This window comes from Eutrigla gurnardus, assembly GCF_963514095.1.
Source record: "Eutrigla gurnardus genome assembly, chromosome: 2".
In the NCBI taxonomy this organism is placed as follows: domain Eukaryota; kingdom Metazoa; phylum Chordata; class Actinopteri; order Perciformes; family Triglidae; genus Eutrigla; species Eutrigla gurnardus.
In genome coordinates, this window is record NC_139916.1 from 28,265,933 (window position 1) to 28,282,841 (window position 16,909).

The 16,909-nt window shown below is 40.1% G+C and overlaps 1 protein-coding gene across 1 annotated transcript in view; it reads left to right on the forward strand.

The window, feature by feature from the left end:
- ptprt (protein tyrosine phosphatase receptor type T) overlaps positions 1–16,909 on the forward strand; it is a gene marked incomplete at its 5' end in the record, with an annotated part of 328,852 nt that overhangs the window by 241,574 nt on the left and 70,369 nt on the right. Inside the window, one exon of the mRNA XM_084025273.1 lies at positions 4,082–4,111. Within this exon, the coding sequence (XP_083881399.1) occupies positions 4,082–4,111 (30 nt within the window). The remainder of the gene's footprint in view (positions 1–4,081; positions 4,112–16,909) is intronic.

Genomic DNA, 16,909 nt, shown 5'->3' on the forward strand with positions numbered 1-16,909 from the left:
AGGGATATAGTGTGGTTGATGTTAACTTGACATACGACTCGTGACTAACATGAATGTGTGGTGAATGGTTTCACTACAGAAATGTCATGAAGCCACTTTTTTCTTTGTCATGCGTCTGTATGAGCCTCTGTTGATTTACCCCACTCTGATTGGTTGGTCTCATCGTCCTGCAACAGATAGCAGCACAGCACTTTGTGTGCTGCTACAGTATGACATATGTTGCCATTAGTGTTCAAATATCCACAACCCTCATTGGTCAACAACCAATAATGTTTAACTTATGTAGAACACACACACACACACACACACACACACACACACACACACACACACACACACACACATTATCATCATTATCTTGTGACAAAAAAACATTACCAACTCTCACCAGCTCCATCACACACACACACACACACAGACACACACACACACACACACAGACACACACACACACACAGACACACACACACACAGACAGACACACACAAACAGTGTTTTTTCTCCACCGTATTAATATTTATGATCAGTTTTAACGGCGGTGTCTTTTACAGCCTCTCTCTCAGCGCTCTGCACTTTATTGGTATCATAAGGACGATGTCGCAGAGACCTTAAAGATGGGTATGACTCTGACAGACTGTGTGTGTGTACGTGTGGGTGTGTGTGTGTGTGTGTGTGTGTGTGTGTGTGTGTGTGTGTGTTTGATCTCTGGCCTCTCACCAGATGAAGGATTCATAGCAGGGGAAGAGTTACCAACAAGCCATGGCAGAGTTACCACAGGGAGTCCAGTGTCTCTCACAAACACACACACACACACACACACACACACACACACACACACACACACACACACACAGATGAATGATATAGTGGAGGAGGTATCGATGTAGCAGAACTATCAAGTGAAGGACAAAAGGTCCTTCTGGGTAAAAATTACAAAACTTTATCTGATTAGTTTCAATGTGTTTTCTTATTTAAATGTTTTATCTTCTTTATATGTTATTCTGTTTATTCTTTTAATTCCAGGGAATAGTTATCAAAGTAGAATGATAATAATAACAACAACACCAGTACAAATACTACTTCTACTAATAATAATAATAATAATAATAATAATAATAATAATAATAATAATAATAATAATCCAGTGTATATGTAATTGTTAGACAGTCAAAGGAAATGATCCAGGAATATAATATGAATCAATCACAGGTCTTTCAACCAGGAGACCTATGTTCATGCCTCCAAGTGCTGTTGCTTTGTTCTGAAGTGACCTTCATGATGTTTTAATGTCTGTACTGTTGTACTTGATTTTTTTTCTAAACCTAACGCCACTAAAAACAACACACACTTCATCTATCAGCTTCCATCTGACAAACTCCCATCATCCACCTCCATCTCTTCTCTATCATCCCTGATCTCATGTGTGTCTATGGACCAGCCGGCTGGTGATGGAGGCATCACATGTGCACTGTTTGACATTTTTACTTTTTAGACTTAACTAAACAGGTTAAGCTAGTATGAAGTTAATATGAACTTGTATGAGTATAATAATAAGTATTATTATTATTATTATAATAATTATACATTGTTATTATTATTGTTATTATTGTAACACAACCACATATATATTACACTGAACAAACATATGAACGCACGCTTTTATTTTTGCTCCAATTTTCCATGAGCTGAAGCTAAAAATCTCAGACTTTTTCTTGTACACAAGAGAAAACCAGCCAGTGACCAAAATTTGTCTCAAATACAACACATCTCCTTCACATGGAGTTGATGGAGGTTGTTGATTGTGGCCTCTTGAATGTTAAGGCCTGATTATGCTTCCGCGTAGTGATAACGCAACGGCCACGCAACGGCCACGCAGTTGCTTGGAGACCGTGATGGTTCTGCGTTGGGTTTACGTGTCGAAATGCAATTCAAAGCCACACCGGTAAAGGGCGCTATGTTTTTTGTAAAGACTGACCGACCGACCGAGACTCTTGACGTATATCGTCGTTAGCCTCGTTATAGCCTATTTGTTTACTTTCCGGCTTTAAACATCCACAATTTTTCAGAACTTGGTGTTTTATTTCTTTGTGCAAAAGCGACAAGGTGCAAACAATAAAACAAGGTGAAAACAATAAAAGTAGTCTTTTAAAAGTTTAAATGGCGGTGTTTATGAGTGGAAACCGGATAGCGGTCTCCAGCGGATGTAGTTAGCGGACCAATCACAGCCAATGCCACTGCGTTGGTGTTGCGTCGCCTCGACGCGCGTCTAGGATTTTTCGGAGGTGCACGTCAGGCCCTTGCGTTGGACGTAAGGGGGGTCCGCAAGGACGTAAGGGGTCCGCAAGCCCCCTTGCGTTGTGTCGACGCGGAAGCATAACTTGGCCTTTAGTCCACTCCTCTTCAATGGCTATGGCAAGTTGCTGGATGTTGTGCAGGAAGTGGAAGATGCTGTCGTACGTGCCGATCCAGAGCATTTCAAACATGCTCAACGGGTGACAGGTCCGGTGAGTCTGCAGACCATGCAATACCTGAGATATTTTCAGCTGCCTGGACACATCCTTCAACCGTGCATCATGCTGTAACAGGAGGTGATGGTAGTGGATGAATGGCACAACAATGGGCCTCAGGGACACAGGATCACGGGCATTTAAAATGCCATCCATAAAATGCAGCTGTTTGTTGTCTGAAACACAACCTGCCCAGACCAGAACCCCACCACCACCATGGACTGCTCTATTGATGATGACATCAGCAAAACGCTCTCCTAAATGACGCCAAACACGCTGTCTGCCCGGTACAGTGAAAACCGGGATTCATCCGTTTAGAGAACATGTCTTGCCAGACACCATGAGCATTTACCCACTCTAGTTGGCAACAACGACAAACTGCCGGCAGATTAAGACCCCAATGTGGACCACGGGCATGCAGATGAGCTTCACTGAGAAGGTTTCTGATCGTTTGTGCAGAAATTCTTGTAGGTCTGTAGGGGCGGTCGGATGTACTGCTAGATTCTCAGAAACTACTATGGTAGACAGATGAACATTCAGTACACGGCCAACAGCTCTGGTGGACATTCCTGCAGTCAGCGTGCCAATTGCATGCTCCCTCAAAACTTGCGACATCTGTGACATCGTTCTGTGTGATAAAACTGCACGTTAGAGTGGCCTTTTATCGTGACCAGCCTCCACACCTGTGCATAATCATGCTGTCCAATCAGCATCTTGATATGCTACACCTGTCAGGTGGATGGATTATCTCGGAGACGTGCTTACTACACTAAACATATTTGTGAACGAAATCTAAGAGAAAAAGGCCTTTTGTGTACATTGAAGTAGTCTTTGACATCATCAGCTCATGAAAAATTTTAGCAAAAATAAAATTGTTGTGTTTATATCAGTGTCTATATATATATATATATATATATATATATATATATATATATATATTCATAATTATTTATGCATTATGTTACTTAAATGTTGTAATTTAGGATGAACGCCTATCTAAGATGCAAAACAATAACAGCTCTTTTGTAACCGTGATTTTTCATGATGGATGATTATGGAAATTTAAAAAAAAGTTTTCTTCAGAAACCAACCTGCTACTTCAGCTTTTTGTTTGGAACGTTTCAAATAAAACCATTAATATGTATTGCCATCATGTGAGGAAAATCCTCATTTGAATAATATCAGTAATACTAATATAACCTGCTAGACAGCTGATTTACTATAGAGTATTTAAGATTTGATACATATGACTCAAATCTTCCGTAGATGGTCTGATAAACAAAAAGTTGACCAAACAGACAAACATATTGACCCAACAGGCAGCAGAGAAACACTTGGCCCAAGACAACTCAATAATCAAACTGTCAAAGCTCTATGAAACAAATCCAAAGTTGACAGACAGCAACAAGTTTCAATATGAGGACACACCAGCAGTCAGATGGATAAGAAGACAAATATGTAGCCTGTCAGTTTCAAATAATCTCTCATTCAAACCATGAACTAATCTAATGTGTTTGTCCTTCTTCTGGGTTTTGCTCTGTTCTCATCATTGGCCTCACCTCACCATGCTTCAGAAGACATGCTTATTCCTACTCTTATTACCTGTAAGTAGAGATTTCACACCAGGAACAAATCACCATGTGTTCCTTCTATGACAAGCTTTTCATTTCTGTTAAAATGCTGTCTTGTTTTCTTGCATCCTGTTTGACTTGTATCATTTCAATCCCACGGTGACTTTTTACGGTCTTGACAACATGCGTGAAGACAATTTCCTCTGGCCCTAGTATAACTCACATTTCACCAGTTTGTTCCTTATGTACACTGCATGCTACACTGTCTACAAGAATAGCTGCCAAAGACAAACAGCAGCCTGGAAGTGGTAATAAATAATAGTTAAAAAGGCTGTACATTAAAGTCCAGACAGCCATCACAACCCTAAAAAGCTAGACACTTTGGATATGTATTTTTTGATGAAAATTACTTTCATTCTCAATCAAAGACTAGATCTGAGACATAATACAAGGGATTAAAGTTGGACAAATAATGTGTGTTTCACACTGTTGGTATGTGCACTCTCAGCAGTGTCAAGGCACGGAATTTAAATCTACCTGATCAAACCCAGCATGACGTTTAAACTATATATTTCAGTATGGTGTTTAAAACATTGGTGACATTGTGCTACACAGCCGTTATACAACAAAACCAGCGTTAGGTTTAGACAACAAAACCAACGTTAGGTTTAAACAACAAAACCAACGTTAGGTTTAGACAACAAAACCAACGTTAGGTTTAGACAACAAAACCAACGTTAGGTTTAGACAAAACCAACGTTAGGTTTAGACAACAAAACCAACGTTAGGTTTAGACAAAACCAACGTTAGGTTTACACAAAACCAACGTTAGGTTTACACAACAAAACCAATGTTAGGTTTAGACAACAAAACCAACGTTAGGTTTACACAACAAAACCAATGTTAGGTTTAGACAACAAAACCAACGTTATGTTTAGACAACAAAACCAGGCTTACCTTTAGGAAAACTGTCACACTGAAAACTGTTTCAACAGCAGTCTCCTGGTTGAAAGTCTTGTGTTGATGGAGCCATCATACTGGGTTGTATTTATATATAGGCAGAGTCTCCATAGTAACTTGACTTTAAATAGCCACACAGGTGGCTTCATTGGTGACGACTCACCATGTATTTGATGGCCGGGAGAATAAGTTAAATGAAGTGAAATTTCAGCTTGACTTGCTCAGCAGCATGTCCCATGTGACTCACCCTATAAGGCAAATGTAAATTCACTGTCATTTTCTCCATCAAGTGTCCGTTTCCTGCTTATTAACCAACTCTAATGAGGAGCTGGTACAGCTGTGTGTCCATGCACATACAGTACATGCACACAAACACACCAACATAGTTACACAAACACATTCTCTCCGTCGCCCTGAGCTCACCTCCAAATCCCTGCAGAGTAAGCCTGAAAAGCCCTGCTCCCCCAGCTGCCTTCAAAGCATCTGAACATTTCCTCCAAATCTGCAGCCGAGTCCTGGATGAGTGGAACCGCCATCACACACCGTCACCGTCTTAAAGCGCCTGCCTGATGTGCTCTGACCCAACCACCAAAGTGACAGAATGGGGGCCACTCTTTTAATGTGTTTCCGCAGAAATGACCAAATGACAGACACTAACACACGGCTCTCACACATAAACATATGGAACTGTGTTCTCCTCTGTTTCTACATAGATGCCCAGGACCTGTATGAGATGTAATAATATTCAAAATTAATTAAATCAGATGTTATATTCTGGCTCCTGAAATAAACAGAATCATAAAAAAACAGGCTAGCAAAGTAATAAACAAAACACTAAAACAAGGCAGAGACACAAATAAATATGTCAACAGACAATAGCAAATATGCCATAAATTGATTAAGAAAAGGACAGAAATATAAAGTTCTGCTGGTTTTTATTTTATAGCTTATTGAAAAAGCACACACATGCACAGACACACACACACATACACATAAATACATACACACTGCTGTAGCCTTAGGATGTTTACTGTTAGATGAGAGAAGGATTTAAAGTCCTGAAAGACTCCTGCAGAGTGTGTGTCTGCATCTGTAGTCCGTCTCTCTCTCTCTCTCTCTCTCTCTCTCTCTCTCTCTCTAGTTCTGGTCTCAGACTAGTCCTGCTTGAACTGGTTTAGGAACTAGGATCATGCTCATCTCTTGACCTTGCAGGGTTTTGTTTTGGTAGCAGTGAGGTCACTTTGTTTAGATTTGAAGCCCTTTAATAGGTAGACCGTGGTCCATGTCCAAACCCAGACCCCATCCTGTCTGGACACAGACCTATAACCAATAAATTATTTAGAATCATTAAATGTTGACAGAGTAGTTTAGGAGACTCACTCCCAATATTATGTAAATCTGCTCACATGATACGGCCTTAAACTTGCATTATCTCTACCAACCATCAGAAAATGAGCCTACTTCTCACTTGATTAATGATATCAGTAAATATGAGTTCAATGTTGGGAGTAACACGTTACAAAAGTAATGCATTACTGTAATGCATTACGTTTTGCTGTAACGCGGTAATGTAAGGCATTACAAAAAAAAAACTGGTAATATTTTACTCGGTACAAATCTCAGTAACACGCGTTACAATGCATTTTAAACCCCAAATCAATTGACTCTACATTCGCGATCGCGAGATGGGCATACGCTCCACTTTTGGAAAAGTGTGAAAGCCGGTCCGTGTAACTCTACACTATGTTAATTAAGCGCTGTTGTTAGCAGGCTCCATGAGCTGGACACCGACTCATGGAGCGGCTCCCGGTCGGTCAGAGCGCAGCCGACCCGGCACACCGAGGATCAACAGCTGAGGGGCGGCGAGGAGGCGGAGGCTCCGATTCTCCCCGTCAGTTTTGAACCGCTTTTATGTCTGCGTCATAACGCTTTTGGTGCGAGTTTAAAACAGTAGGTTTACTTCAAAACGCGAGCGTCAGACGCTGTCAGAGTGTTTATGAACAGTGTTTTAGAGCTCCCCCTAAATGTCTCAGGTAGGCTTTCAGGTAATTTCGCAGCATAACACAGCGCCTTCCGGGTCATTAAAAAAGACGAACGGCAAATCTGGAATGAAAAATGGCACTGTTATTTCATTCCCCAATACCATTCATGAACACAATATCTAATATCCGTTAACGAGTAGTTTTCCGTTTCTCGTTTTCCGTTTTTAAAACCAATAACGGGATACGAGTCATTTTCCGTTCTTCGTTCTTTTATTTTGAAGCGAAAGACATCACATCCTGCTGTGTAATGAGCTGCATTGAACACAAGATCTATTGAGAACAAAAAATCCATATTTCCTTTTATTTTTGGCGAAAAGTAATGCAAAAGTAATGTAAAAGTAGTGTAATGCCTTACAATTCAAAGACAGTAATATTGTAATGTACCTAATTACTTTGAAATGACAGTAACAAGTAATACATAATGCATTACGCTTTTGAAGTAACTTGCCCAACACTGTATGAGTTTATGGTCTCAATCTCTTCATCTTCTTCAATCCAGCATCATGTTAATTTAGTACATTATGGTTCATTTAGAGTCAAACAGACCAGGGGTCCGTTTCACAAAGCAGGTTTAGTGAAAACCTTGAGTTAGTTAACCCTGAGATGAGGGAAACTCATCAAAACCAGTTCAGCATAAATCTGAGTCAGTTACCCGGGTAACCTAACCTGCTCGCTGGCAGGTTTGCTTCAACAAACCGTGAGTTTCTCCCTACATGTCTCCGCCTTTTTCCGGAATCTGAACCAACTCTGAAAAAAATGTGCCGTCCTTTCCTCGTCAACTTAATCGATATGGAAATAAAAGTGATTCTAGCAGCTTTGCGTCGGGAGAGAATTTTGATTAGCCTACCTTTCCTTCCAATCACATTAGATATTATCTAAACAATATTCTCCGACATTTTCAACATTTCATATCGCGGACATAATCCGCAACTAGATTCTTTGCAGAGCTAGCGTTTTTGCGAACGGGAGATTTATGAAATGTTTAGGTACATTTCTGTGTTGAAATACCTGCTTATATTTACTGTTTAATATGTGAAATATGATTAAAATCATATGCCTTAGTCAACATATTTGCACAATATTCTTCTGCTTTCAACTGACGCCCCTTTCTTTCTGTGCCTGGGGGGATTACACCCAATGAAAATTATAATTTATTTGATGCACTACTTTGTGAACTACGGGAATAGAACCCCTGTCCCCTGCACCGTGGGCGGCGTTGCTAACCATTACACCACAGTGTTGCTCTGCAAGGCCAAAAATAAAGACTAATTACCTTTAGATCAATTGACTGTTTCATTCAGTTATACACATTAGATCGGGCAGTAATTGTCTGCCACGCCAACTATCGCTACTTTGCTGCAGTTACGTTGCTCCGCTTTCTCAGGATTAGCTCGTTTTCTACATAAACACTCAGTAATATCTAATGACGCTCTCCCCGTTGCCATGGTGAATCGTAGTATCGGAGCTCCATTGATGATGGCTTTATAGAGTCGGCAGGCACGCGCGTAACTCAGAGTTTACATACTCAGAGTTGACTGAACTAATTCAAAACCGCTGTTCTGAAACCGAAAACTCAGAGTTGCCCATCTCAGAGTTGGTCAACTCAGAGTTCAGGGTTAGGTACAGAGTTTGTTGAACCTGCTTTGTGAAAGGGGCCCCAGGAAGCAGGGGATGCTTTAGGGCGGGGCTACCTGCTGATTGACAGGTGGCAGGTACCAATGCAATTAGCTACTTCTATTACTTTAACACTTAGCTTTAAAGTTAACCTTGAATTACGGAAGCTAACTTTGCCGCTCTGCAGCTTGTGTACTCCAGATCCACCTGTCGCTCCTCCACAGTCTATATATGGTCACTTGCTGCAAAAATTCCAAGATGGCGATGGCCAAAATGCTGAACTCTGAGGCTTCAAAAACGTAGTCCACAAACCAGCGTCATCACGAATATTTGCACTTCTCATATACGGTGTAAAGAATTTAGACTGGAGTCTGTGAGGGAGAGACGAGACTACAAGGCACTGGGCAAAGAAGTTTGTGTCTTTTTTTTTTTACAATTTACAGCACATTTGTGTCCATTGACTTTATGATGTCATATATTACCAACAGTTTGCACAGCAGGCCCTCATGCTTTGAAATTATCAAAACATGGCAAAATGTTCTTGTGTTGTTGTTGTTTATTTTGGTTGGAGACATCATGTCAGCTATCAGTATCAATATAACATCACAGAGACAAACAGGATTTTACTGTTGACACAGATCCTGTGGTACCTATTGGGGTTGAGGTAATGTTATCAGTCCTTGGTTCCAGATATTGTCTCAGATGTCAAAGCTAAGGACAATGTTTAAGTGGAGCTTAAATGAAAGCAGTATTAAACAATATGTGCTGAACAAAATTACAAACATTTCTTCACATTTTAATTTAAAACATCTAGTATTTTCTACTTCCTGGAATACGTAATATGACTCATGCATCAGCTAGTACCAACCAATAATATCATGAAATCCATTCATCATCCAATCAGAGCTAGAGATGTGTTTTCAACCAACAAATCAACGTTATCTCCGGCCTGATAGCTTGTCTCATAGGAAATAGGTCACAATACAAAGATAGAGTCTCCGGAGATGATCCCTGAGACTTAATGAGTTTTATTGTAGCCATAATAGCAATTTGAGGTCTATGAATTTGGTCATCTCATTTAGGATCTCATCAAATATCTGGAATTTTATTATGTCCTGTGGTTCCTCTCATGTATTTCTGGCATCTAGCCGCTTCTGGTTTGGCAGTTTATCTTCTGTGTCTTCGCTGTGTCTCTCGGCCTGTCTCTCTCTCTCTCTCTCTGTTCCCATCAATATCTCCCTCCCTCTGCCTGTAAATCCTGTGATACGCAGATGAAAGTTTGTTTGGGCTTTGCCTGCAGCCTCCTCTGGAGCTGCCGCCGTCATGCTGAAGTGACTGACTTCCTGTCTGAGTAGCTGCAGGACATTTGAGCCGCGTAGCTGCCAACAGATTGGCTGAGGCCTTTCCAGCCATAATACAGGACTTCTGTCAATCCCTCCACAAAAGAAACAAACTCGTCTCCCTTGTATGATTGGACGCCCGAAGCTTGGCCCTGTTGACTTCCACTAAAATAAATGCAATGACATCTACATGCATCACTTTCCAGGAAAAGAACAACATGAGACTATTTTACAGGCTGCATTCAGCTCATGTTTAGATTGCTTCCATGTGAAATGATGACATTTCTTCTTGAATGGCACGCCAACTAACATGTAATTATTAAATCCATTAGCCGATATATAACATGCAAAATAGTCAAAAACTCAAAGCCTAAAACATTGACTACATTTACATGCAACCAATATTCTGGTTTATTCCTACAAATCGATTTACATGGCTGAAGAAAATAAATATTCCACTAAAATCCCTGTTTACATGCAGCCTTTCATTTTCCCATTAACCCAAATTAGTTTAGTCTTCGTCTCGGTTCTTACCAGCATCATCTGGTCCTTTTAAGGAGCTCACCATCACATCCTCAATGTCCACCAGGTCAGTGAATCCCACGTCAACACTGTTCTCTGTTGTTTGACGGGTCGAGACTCTAACATGTCCTTCATCACGTTAAAACATGAAAAGTGGAACAACAGGAGCTGCTTGTCACATTTAGATACTTTGCTTGTTCAAAGTCGTCCAGTGGTGGTGGACTTGTTGGACCGTCTGAATTCAGCTTTCCTCTTCTATCCTTCAACCTCCTTCTTGAAGAGTTTGGAGTTGTGATATTTGTTCATATCCAAAAAACTGTTGCTCTCAAAGTCCTTCATAATGTTAAAAGTAGGTGTGTTTTTCCTCCTCTTCTTTTGGCCATGCATCTCTACTCCAGCTTTACTAAGTCTTGGAGAGCTGGTTTGTGTCCAACGAACAGAGCTGGATGTAAAAAGGACGAGGACAAAAACACATAAAAACACCACCAGTGACTAATATAGTGAATGTGGTGTATACCTGTCCAAAGAATGCTGACAAAACCTTTATAATATGTCTCCATCTGAAAATGATCATTCAGAATGATTAAAAATATCCAAACAGAACAAGATGTTAACACATGTTGACTCATATTGAATTCGGAAAACTGTTATATTCGGTATAATAGTGGAATATGAGTGTGCTTGTAATCAGGGTAGTGTTGAGGAGATTTCAAAGTCCATTCCACAATATTGACACACACTTGCTCACTGGAAACAAATGTTGATTCTTTTTACGTCTCAAAGACGGAAAAAAGCACAAAGATTCAGTAAACGGCCTCGTAATGACTTTCACTAATTGGATGTCCAGCATTTGGGAAATTAAACTCGGGCTGTTCGTGACACTTAATATGTCAAACGAGCGATGATTAAAAAAGCAGCTCTTTTGCTTGAGAGCTCACCAAAACGCTCCGTCCTCCTCATGCCTCCATCTGTCTCACCTCGCGTCTCTCAGCAATAACGTTGCGTCTCGAGGCCATCAAAAGAACAACGTCGCCGCCACGCATCGCCCATTATCGACACATCCAACGACCTGCAATTAAGGCGCCCTGGGCTCAGAGGAGTCCATGATTCTAGCCGCGGTCACTGCTTAATGAACTGCTGCTGTGACATTCATTAAGGAAGGATTATGTCCCACTCATTGCCACTTAGAATATGCAAGGAATTTGTCATTTAAACGAGTCCATTTAGGGGATGAATGTGTGATAGGTAAAGGTGTAGAGGAGAAGGGAGGAGAAGGAGGAGGATTTCTCTTCTTACAAGACATTGTTGATTTTTCTACTTTTTATTTGTCATCTCCTTCCCTTTTTCTTCCCTCCATCTCTTCATCTTTTCCATTTGGCTTCCCATTCCTTGTTCACCTCCTCTTCCTCGCCTCGGTCAGATATTATCCAGACCACTCTGAGCTCCAATTATACCAGAGCCGGGGTCGCCTGCCAATGAAGGGAGGAGGTTGATGGAGGGGAATTATTATGAGAGTCACTTTGTGCAGTTGCCCCTTCTTGCACTTTTCTTTCACTCTCTCTTTGTTTCTCTGCTTGTTTTCCTCGTTTCCTTTTATTGTTGAACTGTTTCATTAAGAGCCTCTATAGCATCATCTGATCAACTATGTCTCCCACTAAATAATGTTTATTTTATATATTATATTTTCAGGGATATATATGTATATATATTGCAGTTTTAAAAAGTTTGATACGTGGTTAACAAACAAAAAGAAAGCAAGACATGCAAAACTACTTGGATTCAAATAACTCAAAACCAAAACGCAAACAAAGTACTTGGTTTTGTTTAGGCATCAAAATAGCTTGTTTTTTGAGGTAATAAACATGCTTTGTAACATTTACACAACAACACTATTCAGTTATATTTAGGCAAATAAGCACTTTACAGGACACTAGCATCAGTCTCCTGGTAACAGTCCTGTGTGTTCTGACCCATCCACCACCCAGACCTCCGGACTTCCGAGGACTCCTTTGAAACTAATTTGTGATGCATTAAGAACAAACATAATCCACCAGAAACTATGTTTCCCTTGAAACCGAATTCACAATGTAGTTTAGTTGTGTGGGAATGTAGTTATTAGGAGAACAGGCTGTTCTGATGTTTGGATGCTTGTGTTCTCCTTCTCTATTTACATCCTCCGTCTCTATGAACTGTGATTTGCATTCCTCTGTTTCTTGGCTGTATTGCTTATAAAAGTACTCAAGGGCAAGTACAGCTCATCATCCAATCCCCGCCACACACATCACACACACACACACACACACACACACACACACACACACACATTACACAATAATACTGCTTTAATGCCATATCTCTGCATATCACTCTGTCACACACATATATTGTTGGCAGTATTGTGTATTGTGTATTAGAAATATGAGAGGATGAAAAGAGATGTTGCTTTCATATCTGACCTCTCAGTTATTGCTTTCTGACCCAGAGAGGGCTCAACAATTGCAATGATGCACACACACACACACACACACACACACACACACACAAAAAAAAGGATTGTAGATACAAATTGGTACAGCGAGTAGAGATTATCATGCATGCGCACACACACACACACACACTAACATGAAACTAAATATGCACACCAGCCAGTCTCCATAGAAATTATGTTACAATGGAGGATTGTGAAGTAACGATTTACATCCAACACCAAGAAATGCAATGTTTAGACAACAAAACCATGTTAAGTTTAGACAACAACACCTAACGTTAGGTTGAGACAACAAAACCAACGTTAGGTTTAGACGACAAAACCAACGTTAGGTTTAGACGACAAAACCAACGTTAGGTTGAGACAACAAAACCAACATTAGGTTGAGACAACAAAACCAACGTTAGGTTTAGACAACAAAACCAACGTTAGGTTTAGACAACAAAACCAACGTTAGGTTTAGACGACAAAACCAACGTTAGGTTTAGAAAATAAAAACCAACGTAAGGTTTAACATATAAGTTGCATAAGATTTCTTTCTCAATATGTAGTCCTACGTCACTAGTTCGAATGAAAAATAATCCTAATCAACTTTAAATTTACATAATTTTTGTGCTGAGAGACACAAAAAATTTACAATTTTTTTCCCTGAACACAGAGCCAATAGATTTTATTTGTGATTTGTCAGAATCTGATGACCAGACACACACACTTGACTAACACATGGATGAATCTAAATATCCAGCCTCCATAGGAATTCTGTTCATAATATCATTCCATGAGTTACATCCAACACCGAAGGGAAATGCTCATCGAACCTGTTCTCGCTGCTATGTGCTTCTTGGCGTAAGACACTGACACTCGTTTAAAGTGGAACATTTGCATGTAACGCAGTCACCCACTGCATTATGGGTAGAAAAGAACAGATGCAGTATAAAGAGAGAGATAGTCTACACAGGGACGGAAGGGGGGAGATGGGCGAATGGTCAAACAGATGGTCACCGTTAGTCCAGCAGACTGCTGTAAGTGTCGCGTGTCAAACTGAAAGGATACATTGACATTTTGTCACATCAGTCGTTACCAGCGTAAATTGTTAGCTCTAGTCATTTTGTTCTTGAAGTGACCAGTTTCTTTCGGCACGTCAGCGGGCGTATTAGGCTGCTTCGTGATCGGTCACTGAGAAACACACCCACTCATAGACCAGCATGCACCAACAGCCAAACACCACACACACACACACACACACAGTTTCCGTCAAGCACACACAGAACTGACACTGGAGATCAAGTGTTTGCTCACATACACATAACTGCTTTAAAGCAAATGCTTGTGCACGAGAACAAACACACACAGACACGCACGCACGCACACAGCCCACTGTAAACACTTAAAGGACGTTGAAGTTGAAGTGTGTTGGTGGATTCTGGAGGAGGATTTGCTGTTGACTTTTCGAAAAAATAAGTGTTTTTTTTTTATTCTGTGACTCAAAGGAGATGATTTTTAAAGTGAAGTGATACTGATACACTATTAGTGATGGTATCTGTGGTTCATTTGCAAACACAGCAGCCACCAAGAGAGACCGTGTTGTTAATGGGTCGCTGTGTTCTGCCAGTGTGTGGGCAGAGCCGGATCCTCACTCTATACAGAGTTATGTTGCTGCACACTTTAGAAGGGACAGAACTTGTCGTGGTTGAGTGAAGGAACTGTGAGTGCTAGCTGGATGTAGCACTGAGAAAAAATGAACAAAAAACATTGCTCATCGTCAACCCCAAACATTACTGGAACTAAAGCAGGAAATCCCACTCTAAATAATCTACATTGGGAATTATGTTTCAAGGAAAACATATTTTGTGGTGGACGGGTCAAAAACACAGGATTTGCACCAAGAGACTGATGTTAGTGTCCCGTTTGATTTGACTTCTGTTGTTAGTTGTTCAGGAGGCTCTCGACTGACAAACCAAAAATATCTTGAATATATTTATTGTTTTTCAAACACTTGAAACCAGTTTGAGCAAAGTGAGCTGTACTAATTGTCGTATAGGGCTCTTATTATAGTTCCTAAAACGACTTTGCATGAGCCCAAAGCGGAGTTCATGGACATTGTTGGTGTAAACTTTTATTCAGTTTTATTCAGTTTAAAACTGCTGTAAGAATAACTTCCATTGATTTATAATGCCACATACCATGTATTTAATAATCAAATGTCAAAGCAAAAAAAAATGTTACTAAATCAGATGAAATGACTTATTTAACACGTTTAATCTTTTAATGTGCAATTTAAAGCCGTGTGACATTTGTGGAACAGCAGTTCCTTGTTCCAAATGTACTCAAGATATAGACCTACGACTTCTCACTGAGCTGCTAAATCAGCTCAGAAATCACAGGTTGAGTTGGAAAGAACAACTTAAAGATGTTGGAAGGAACAACCTGGAAAGTCCAACATTTCCAAATTAGTTTTGCCATGAATTACAGATATGCTGTTTGTCAATTTAAAAGATAGTTTTTACACGTCAATATAGTCTCATTTTCTGGTATAACTGGTGAACTGAGCGGTTTCACACTACATGGTACAACGATAAACCTACGACGCACTGATACTTTACCTTTTATATTGACAAACATCACATGTGTACTTAATGATACAATATTCATGAGCAACATGGTTCTGGGGTAAAGTTTTTGAAAGGAAGTTGGAGATAAAAAAAAACAATGAAATGGTTGAAGTGATATGTACCGAGTGGAAACTTCATCAAGTTAAGACAGATGTTGTCTAACAGCATAATTTGCAGTTAAAAATGGGACGTGTTATTTCAATACAAAATGTTTAAAATCCCAATAAGATTGCATTGTGACTTAACACACATCTTATTGTAACTCAAGTAGCGTCATAATGTCATGTTGTGCCTTCCGTGTCATGACTTGAGTGTTGTGATGATATTGTGTCACAACTTAAGTATCTTAAGGTGCTAATGACAACATTGAAAACATCCAGCTAGTAGATGTCACACTCGCACTCCCCTGTTCCATTGCATTCAGGTCACAACACAGCTGTTGCTCGACGTGCAATGGGTTGCCAGTTCGTTGCACCTGTGTTTTCGTGGTCGAGTGGAGTGACACTCAGACAGACTCAGTCATGTCAAGTGATGAATCTTTCCCCTTATCAATTCATTTTACAACATGTACTATACATTTGGGTTCTTTGTGGGGCGGTGTTTCAAAATGAATGAGACCTAATCCGTCAAGACTCTTGACCCCTGACCACGTAAAGATAACACGTGATACCAACGTTGTTATTCTATTGGCTCACAAGCCTTGACACAGAGAGAATAACTTTCTGAAGACAGGGGGATGTTTGAATATATAAAAACAATTCGCTTAAGCTTTTTCTTGTCAGTCTGGCACAAAAATCAGGACCTTAAAAAGATGTTGTAAATGTAAAGTGAACACTGGCAATAAACATCCAACATTTACAACACCATTTGTTCACAGCATCAATATATGTCTGTCTGCACTGATAAAAAGTGAGACTCTGTTAAGGCAAGGAAAGTTTATTGGTATAGCACCATTCATACATGAAGTAATTCAAAGTGCTTTACAGACATTCAAATGTAAAATAAGTAGATAATTAAAATAGAATAAAAAAGAGTAAGTGCGATTCAAAAACAATAAAACAAGCAGGAGAAATGGGTACATTTTTGAGAAAGCTGCTGTAAACTATAATGTTGTGCGGAGCAAAAGACACTAAATGCTGTTTCACCCTGCTTGGTCTTGATCCCGGGAACCCTGAGTAAACCGGTCCCAGATGACCTGAGGGGTCTGGATGCTTCACAACGGACAAGTAACGCTGAGATGTATTTAGACCCAG